General features: G+C 52.0%; 1 protein-coding gene across 1 annotated transcript; it reads right to left on the reverse strand.

Annotated features, from left to right (window-relative positions):
* Positions 1-1953: 1953 nt before the first annotated feature.
* Positions 1954-4212, reverse strand: CALML3 (calmodulin like 3). The gene has a single exon (XM_023230549.3). It carries the CDS (start codon positions 3139-3141, stop codon positions 2692-2694), a length of 450 nt encoding a protein of 149 aa, XP_023086317.1. The 5' UTR covers positions 3142-4212; the 3' UTR covers positions 1954-2691.
* Between the last annotated feature and the right edge of the window lie 5160 nt (positions 4213-9372).

The raw sequence follows: 9372 nt of genomic DNA on the forward strand, positions 1-9372 counted from the left end.
TTCTGTCTGTATACAAAGAAGACAGCTCCATTTCCTACTCTGCTTCTGAGGACTCCCCGTCAGAGAGGATCTGGGGCTGCCAGCTCTAAGCTGAGAGTAGGTAGGACCTTTCCACCGCCCGCCAGCGCCTGCCTGAGCACAAAGAGCTCCTGATGACAGGCTCCCAGCACCTGCAAAATGCAGGCCTGGGTGGATCCAGAATGGCTGGTGTGTGGGGTTGCAAAAAGACCTGCCCTGGCGGAATTGCTGGGAGGCTGGGAGGAAAACAAAGAAAGACGCCGGCGTGCCCTCCTAGCCCAGGCATTGGCAGCGCCTAGGTCCCAACCCATGTAAGAGCTTCCTCAAGCCTGCACCTGGAAGAGGGCCTTCGATGTCAAACCTCAGCCATGTGTATGACAGTGACTACAAAGATGCCCTGTGCGGGGAGACCTCGGCTTCTCTCCTTCCTGCAGAATGTACGAGACATTCTACAAAAGGTGCTCAGGCCCGATGTCCTGTTCCTTTTGGCCGGTGGTCAGTAGCCATGTGGGGGCTTCTTCCTGCCCCTCCTGCTCACAGCCCCACCCCCTGGGGAGCTGCTGCCCAATGACCACTAGACACCCTGTCCATGGGTTTATGAGGCTTGTTCCCAAATCTTCCCCAGGATGTGTCCAATCAACCCCAACTCCTGAGAGTGGCAGGGAGGGGTGGGGATTTGCTCAGCAAGCTGAGCCTTAGCTTGCCCTCTGCTTCTATTCCCCCAACAGGAGTACCTGCAGTTACACCTGCCCTGGGCCAGTGCTCACCTGAGACCCCACCATCCAGCATCCTCTCAGGAATCCAGCCCCAGGGCACCTGCTTCTGCCCCGTTCTGCTCTTGTTTTGTTCTCCAGCTATGGAGAGGGGTGGCTACCCCGAAAATCCTTGCAGTATTAGAGCAGAAAGGATCTTTAAGGTGATAGTAATAGTAGCTGTCATTTATGAAGCACCTACTACATGCCAGGTGTGTTAAGAATGTTGCTCTGGCTCCTCACAAGTGCTGGAGGGAGGCACTAGTGTAATCACCATGGTGGGGGCACAGGTTGGTGGTGGGCCTGTAGCTGAGTGGTTGGGGCACAGGCCTGACTGAAATCCCAGCTCTGTCTCTTACCCACTGGCGGGACCCAGGGCTGCTTTCTGAATCCCTCTGTGTCTCCACTTCCTTGTTTGTACGATGAGGAAGGTAATAATAGTGGCTGCCCCACAGGGGCAAGTGCCAAGTGTCTATGCAGGCCAAGTGCTTGATGGTGCCCTGAGCCCAAGCAGGTGGCACGAGGGTCCTGTCATCCTGGAGGTCCCAGTGGCACAGTGATGATGGCAAGGCCGGGGCTGGGGCCCAGTTCTTTGTTTTACAAAGGAGGAAACACCGGGTGGTGGTGGGTCGGGGTGGGGTGTCAGGGAGAGAGGATGCATCCACCACGGCCTTTTCTGATGAGCTCCATCTAGGGCCCACCCTGCAAAACACACCTCCCTTTAGAACTGAAGGGATCTCTGGCAGGGCCCCTTCAACCTTCTCTGGGTGTTGCCGGCCGCTTGCAGGGCCAGGGCAGGACTAATACCTCTGAACGGCTCTTACACTGTGTGTGCCCAATGTGCCCCCCAGCCCCTCACCATCTTCCAGTGCCTGGCACTTTACAACCAGGGAGCACTTGCCAAGGGGAATAAAAGCAATCAGCAGGTCCCTTCTCAACATAATGGACTCAGGTCTTTCAAGTCCTGATGGACTTTTAACCACTCTTTGCTGCCAGCCTATCCATTTGATTGAGAATATTCAAGATTTCCCTCATCCAGACTTCTCTCTCTCTGAGGCACTGCACCCCCCCATAGGCATTCATTGCATTTTCAAAAAGCACAAAAATGGAGATTCCTGCCTCCTTTCAACCCTGAATTTAACAAGGATCATTTTCATGGGAACCAGAAAAAAAGAAAATGAAATAAGAATGAATATCTCATTTATTTCCCTGCAGCTCCCCTCCCCTGCTCTTCCAAGCCTCCCTCCTTCCAGATGAATAGGAACAGGTTACAGCTGACCCGGTTTCACTCCCAGCTTCAGAGGATGAATCACGGCGGGTTGGCCGACAAGGGAAGGGGCAAGCTGGGGCAGCGCGGAAGGCAGTGCTGTTTTCAGGAGGCCTAACCTCTGTGGCCACAGTCCCCATCAGCACCCCTTACTGCAGGCCAAGGGGCCTCCCACCCTCCAGAATCCGACTGCGGAGGGAGCCTCCAGTCTGGGAGCCTGCGGATGTCCTGGTGTGGGCTGAGGGCTGCAGCCGCCCTGGCCTGGGCATTGGGTGCCTGTTAGGGCTCTTGCCTGGGTGCTCTAAGGGGTCACCCTGTGTCCATCCTGACTGGCCGCAGAGTCAGCGCAACCTGCCCTGGTGCTTGGTCCTAAGGTCAGCTCTGCTTCTCCGGAGTGGGGGGGGGTTTCACGGTTTGCTTGGAGCGGGAGGGTTCCATGTCATTCAGAGGAGCAGGTGGGAAGGTCGGCAGGAGAGCAGAGAAGAGATGCGGGAAGTGGGATGTGGAGAGGCAGAGAGGTGGGCGGCATCAACCACGCCCAGGAAGACGCCACCGTGCCCCGGGGAGGCAGCGGGGATGGAGGAGGAGGCTAGAGGCCCCGGGTTCCTGCCCTGCGGGCCGAGTGGGCGCCCAGGAGCGTGGTGGGCGCCGGCCTCACTTGGACACCAGCACACGGACAAACTCCTCGTAGTTCACCTGTCCGTCTCCATCCGTGTCCGCGGCCCGGATCATCTCGTCCACCTCCTCGTCACTCAGCTTCTCCCCCAGCCGGGTCATGACGTGGCGCAGCTCGGCGGCGCTGACGAAGCCGTTGCCGTCCTTGTCGAACACGCGGAAGGCCTCGCGGATCTCCTCCTCGTTGTCCGTGTCCTTCATCTTCCTGGCCATCATGCCCAGGAACTCGGGGAAGTCCACGGTGCCGTTGCCGTCTCGGTCGATCTCACTCATCATGTCCCGCAGCTCGGCCTCCGTGGGGTTCTGGCCCAGGGAGCGCATGACCGTGCCCAGCTCGCGGGTGGTGATGCAGCCGTCCCCGTCCTTGTCAAACAGGGAGAAGGCCTCCTTGAATTCTGTGATCTGCTCCTCTGTCAGCTGGTCGGCCATGCCAGGGGTGCGGGCGTGGGTGGCAGAAGAGGCCACGGCGGGGTCTCCCTCCCAGTGCCGGAGCCCGGCTGCTGTCCCAGCTCTGGGGTGGCAGGTGGAGATCCGGCGGCCGGCGGGCTGTCTCGCCCTGGCTTGAGTCGCTGGAGCTTAAGAAGCAGCAGAGTCCTCCCCCATCATTGGCAGACGCCCCTGCCCTGCCGTTGCCCGGGCCTGTCCTGTTTAGACAGGAGTGGAGGGCCTGCGAATTGAGCTGACGCCAGCACCTCTGTGCCTGCCTGCACCCGGACCCAGCAGAGCCACAGGGGCCCCGGAATCACACCTGCAGTCAGGGCGTGCTGGGCAAGCTTTGGAGCGATCCACGCTGGACTCCTTCCTCCCGAATTCCCCCTTCTCTCCTCCTTCCGGATCTCCCACCTGCCCCCTGTCTCCCACTCAGTTAACTCCGGTGCCCTTTCTTCCCTTCAGTGGAGGGCTTTTTGCAGGATGAAAGGCAGTTGGAAGAAACTTCCTCGCCTTTGGTTTCTAAAGCCTTATATAGCACCTGAGGGTTTTTGGAGGAGGAAGGTTTTTCCTTCAGGTAGAAGCAGGGAGTTTTCTTATCTTCAGAATGGACATGAATAGGGAGGGCTTTCCTCCAACCCATTCACTCATCCACCCTTTCACAGATATTTATTGAGTGCCTACTACGTGCAGTGTCACTCTGGAAGCTGGGAACACAGTGGGACGGGCAAGCTACCCCCAGTTCTCGTGAGGTTAACTAGCAAGACAGCTAGTTCGCAGGTAAACTACTCGAGGAATGCAAACAAGGCAATTAGGGATTATTGATACATGCTGACGGACTTACATGGTGGTGATGGACAGGACCCCGAGGTCACCTTTCGGCCTGGTCAAGGACAGACCCTCTGCTGAGAAGCAGCCGTCTAGGCTGGAGTGGGCATGGCGGGGCCAAGGGCTGGCAGATGATCAGTGGGGCTGCAGGCCCGTGAGGGAGGGGACAAGGAGGAGAGACAAAGGAGCCCTTGAGGGGCTGTCAGGAAGTCCCACTTCATCGTCTAGTCCGCAGTGCCCCAGGAGCTCCAGGGAGCGTGGAGCTGGGGCTGAGGAGAGGGCCTCTCCAGGAGGAGACCCGCTCAGGGGGAAGGTGGGGTGTTCATAGCACACACTCGGCTCCCACTCCCAAGGGGCCTGGGGACATGACCCCCAAAGAGGCAGGAGCAGGCGCTTCACCTGTGGGAATCCAGGAAATCCACACGGGGGGAGAAACAGGGGGCCCACTCTATTTTTCGTTGGGGGTGTGGGGGTGGGGCCGAGACCTGAATGGGAAAGAAAGTGTCCTTTCGAGGACCTGGACTTGCCGGGGAGAGACTATGGCAGGAGAAGGGCTTGGATATTCATTTATTTTCTCTCTGGATTTCCTTCCCTTCTCTACTCAGGTAGAGGCAAGTCTGTCCTTCTGGTGTGGAGGGGTCTGTGGTAGGGGGAAAATTGAAGCCACCTGCAAGACACCTTCCTTCCTGCCTGAAGGACCCACAAAGCCTGGGTCCTGAGGGTTTGGGCAGGAGGAAGCAAGAAGGTTGAAGAATCCCTCCATCCCCATGGAATCTTTTCCTTTAGAAGAGAAGTTTGTGGACCCCAGAGCAGCAGGGCTCAGGGATGCGGCGGCCACAGGCAGGCTTGGCAAAGAGCCCTGGGCCCAGGGGTGGGTGGAGGGAACGAGGTCCTGGGCATCTTGGAAGCCACGTGTGTGGGCAACACTTTGGTAACCAGAACCCACCCTCCCCTTCTTTCCCTGCCCCAGAATGTTCGGCCTTGCCTGAGACCTCACACCCCAACAGCTCTAGGGGAGTGGGGAGATGGGCTGGCCGGGACTCCCTGGAGTAGGAGAGGGGCTGATAATCAAGTTTACATTTAGAGAGAATAATGGGGCAGCATCTCCATTTGCAGGCTGGGAGCGTACCCTGGGCCCAGGTTACAGCTTTGTCCACCGGGGGCTGTGCAAGAAAGAGCGAGTGCTTTGTTCCTGGGAGTCCCACCCCTCCTCGAATATTCTGGAGAGCTCTTTTGTGGTGGGGAGACCCAGCAAAGGCTAGGCTGCACACACAGCTTGCTCAAGGTCACCCTGTGAAAAATTCAGCGGGAGATCAAGGTCCATTTTCCATTTGGGGTTTTTTTGGAGCTAATTCTGGGACATGGGGACCTTCTGTCGCCTTCTGAGAGGGGCTTTTGATTGTACACTGGTGCCTGATGCCTGAGTATTAGAATTCACTTCTCAAAAGCACTTTAAAAATATTTAAATATCTCCACTCTAGATCACCCGAATATCCAACAATAGCAGGTTAGTAACAAATACCTGAACTTTCCTCCACACGGTGAAATAACACACAGCCTTTAAAAGACTTTCCTCCCCACCGTGAAATAATACACAGCCTTTAAAAGACTTTCCTCTGCACTGTGAAATAATACACAGCCTTTAAAATGAGGATGAGGATATAGTGATGGAAAGGTCTCCATGGAAAATTTTTTAAAAGCAGACAGAAAACTGTATGTGTGATACGATTTCATGTATTAAACATTTGTATATGTTTATTTATATACATTAACAGAAGAAAAGCCCAGATAATCATGTACCAAACTCTTAATAGTGGATACTTTGGATAATAGGATTATAAGTGCTTTTACTTTTCTTATAAATATAGTATCTTTGCCCATTTAAAAATCTTTTACATTTGCCATATATCATTTCTATTATTATGGGAAATGACTGAAGATTCAAAAACCATCCCTGATAAAAAATATTCCATACCTTACTGAACTCCCAACATTCTTTCTCTTTCTCCGAGGTCAGGTAATGCGGAGGGCCTGGTAATACGGTCAGCTTTATATCAGAGATATGAGACTGTGGTGATAGCTATTATTATGTGTAGAAAAGTAGAATAATTAATAACCAATAAGCACTCCCCCTATTTGACTGCCAGAGTGACAGTCTAGTGGAAAGAGGCTTCTAGAAGGCATTTTTCTTCTACTTTACCTGCCTAGGGACTGGAGGGACACCTTCACGAAGGAATACAGCGGCAGTCACAGGAGGCAGGAGCACCAAGGGACCCTGGCATGTGGCCGACAGTCTCCTGGAGAGCCCGAGACGGTGCCCTGAGACAGTGCCCTGATGGACAAGGACGGGAATACGTTCCTACCTCCTGCCTGTTTGGACGAACGGAGGCAAGATGGTGCACATCCGGGTTCTTCATCCCCCCTCCCAACTTTTCCCGCGCGCGAAAATGCAGCCGGCGACCCGGGAAGGTGCAGACCAACTGGGCATGCGCCAGGTGACGTCAATCCGAAGAGACCAAGATTTAGCTGGTCGCACCTGCCGAACGCCCCTGACACGCCCATGCCCCACCTATTGCCCTCCCACTCCTAGAAAAGCCGCTCTCCGCCATTGAGCCACGCGGACTTCCCAGCTTCCCATTGCTGTGGGGACTGTTGGAATTCCGTCCGAGAGCTTGGGGGAGGGGAACTCTGCCGGCCTTCTTTGCCGGAGGCCGACAGACTTCTTCTCCACACCTTAGGTTACTAAAATAAACTTGCAGTTTTGCTCCTTACCTTTGCTTACTCGCTGGTTCTTTTGTGCTCGCTCTGGTGGTCTTAGAAAAACAAGTCACTGCCCACTTGACCAAGGACCAGGATGAGAGGCCAACAGGTACCTGCTGGTTTCTGGGTCATGGCTCTGTGGTTCAAACATTAGCTTTTACCTAAATGTCTTTCTCAAAAAGGCACATTGAAACAGAACTTAGTGCCAGGCGCAGTGGCTCACGCCCGTAATCCCACCATTTTGGGAGGCCGAGGCGGGCAGATCACTTGACGTCAGGAGTTCGAGACCAGCCTGGCCAATGTGGTGAAACCTCTACTAAAAGTACAACAATTAGCCAAGCATGGCGGCTGGTACCTATAATCCCAGCTACTCAGGAGGCTGAGGCAGGAGAATCGCTTGAACCAGGGAGGGGGAGGTTGCAGTGAGCCAAGATCGTGCAACTGCACTCCAGCCTGGGAGACAGAGCAAGACCCCATCTCAGAAAAAAAAACCAAAAACAGGCCGGGCGTGGTGGCTCAAGCCTGTAATCCCAGCACTTTGGGAGGCCGAGACGGGCGGATCATGAGGTCAGGAGATCGAGACCATCCTGGCTAACACGGTGAAACCCTGTCTCTACTAAAAAAAAATACAAAAAACTAGCCGGGTGAGGTGGCAGGCACCTGTAGTCCCAGCTACTTGGGAGGTTGAGGCAGGAGAATGGCGTAAACCTGGGAGGCGGAGCTTGCAGTGAGCTGAGATCCGGCCACTGCACTCCAGCCTGGGCAACAGAGTGAGACTCCGTCTCAAAAAAAAAAAAAAACAAAAACAAAAAAAACAGGAAAAAAGAGGACTCAGGATTTTAGACAGCGTTGCTGAGTGCACAGTGACTCACAGGAACGCCTCATGATGGGCCAGACTGTTGCAACTCGCTGGTTGGGAAACTGTGACAGAGGGAATGTTTTTTATTTTCTGTTTAACTCTCTCCCTGCAGCCTCTCACCCCAATACAGCAACTCCTTTCCCTACAGAATAGATATTATTTTGGTCTCAGGATCCATTAAAACATTTAAAAATTATTGGGGACTCCAAAGAGCTCGTGTTGACGTGGGGTATATATGTATATATCAATATTTACCGTGTTCACAACTAAAACCGATAAATATTTAAATATTTAAGTATGTTTTTATATGTTTATAACTTAATAGAAATAAACCCGTTACTTGTTCACATAAAAACATATTTTTCAGCAATTCTATTACTGGGAACGTACCCAAAGGAATATAAATTGCTTTGTTATAAAGACACATGCACACGTATGTTCATTGCAGCACTATTCATAATAACAGAATTAACCTAAACGCCCATCAATGATAGACTGGATAAAGAAAGTGTGGTACAAATACACCATGGAATACTATGCAGCCATAAGAAAGAACGAGATCATGTCCTTTGCAGGGACGTGGATGGAGCTGGGGGCCATTATTCTTTCAAACTAATGCAGGAACAGAAAACCAGATACTGCCTGGTCTCACTTACAAGTGGGAGTTAAATGATGAAAACACAGGGACACACAGAGGGGAACAACACACACTGGGTCTTACTGGAGGGTGGATGGTGGGAGGAGTGAGAGAATCAGGAAAAATGGCTAATGGTACTAGCCAGTAATACTTGGGTGATGAAATAATCTGTACAACAAACCCCCATGATGCAAGTTTACCTATGCAGCAAACCTGCACTTGTGCCCCTCAACTGAAAATACAAGTTCAAGAAAAACAACATTTTAAAATGAAAAATAACTATTTTCCAAGACAAGGAATACGGAGAAGAGTGGCACTTTACAAAATAGTTTTGCAAATATCTTTCATGCTTGGCTTTCCAGAAGCAAATCCGCATCCACGCTCAATCTGTGGTAAAATGTTTCGGAGCATATGATTATCCAGCCTCACACAGGTATGCAGCTGGGGAAGGAGGGAGCATTTGAATAGTCTTTTCAAAAAATTGTGGATATTCTTCTTTGATATTACATCAGAATTTGACAAGTGGTAGTTTCTGAAAGGTGAGTTGCAGTGTGGAATCTGAGACTCTATCAAAGACCTTTTCATACTGTTAAATGAAAATCCACTGGTCTCTTTTGCCCTTTGAACAGATCTGTTACCCATGCATGGTTTTGTAACACCATGCATTGGTCACTTGGAAAATACTGGTTCACTGGTTGAACAATTACATACATAACGGTTAAAAATCACATTCATTAGGCCAGGTGTGGTGGCTCACACCTGTGAACTCAGCACTTTAGGAGGCCAAGGTGGGAGGATTGCTTGAATCCAGGAGTTCAAGACCAGCCTGGGCGACATAGTGAGACCTCGTCTCTACAAAAAATTGAAAAATTAGCTGGGTGTGGTGGTGTGTGCCTGTAGTCCCAGCTACTTGGGAGGCTGAGGTAGGAGAAGGATTGCTTGATTGTGGGAGAGAGATTGAGCCTGCAGTGAGCTGTGATCATGTCATTAAACTCCAGCCTGGGTGACAGAGTGAGACCCTGTCTTGGAAAAAAAAAAAAAAATCACATTCATTAATGTCACCACCAATCTCATTAGAAAAGCTGCTAGGTACTGGAGAGGCTCAAGTTCACAGTGATAAATATAAAATTTCAAAAATTCCAATTTT

This window comes from Piliocolobus tephrosceles, chromosome 9, assembly GCF_002776525.5.
Source record: "Piliocolobus tephrosceles isolate RC106 chromosome 9, ASM277652v3, whole genome shotgun sequence".
In the NCBI taxonomy this organism is placed as follows: Eukaryota; Metazoa; Chordata; class Mammalia; order Primates; family Cercopithecidae; genus Piliocolobus; species Piliocolobus tephrosceles.

Excerpts from the sequence above, each read along its gene's own strand:
- CALML3 (XM_023230549.3), bottom strand. The coding sequence starts at position 3,141 with ATGGCCGACCAGCTGACAGAGGAGCAGATCACAGAATTCAAGGAGGCC.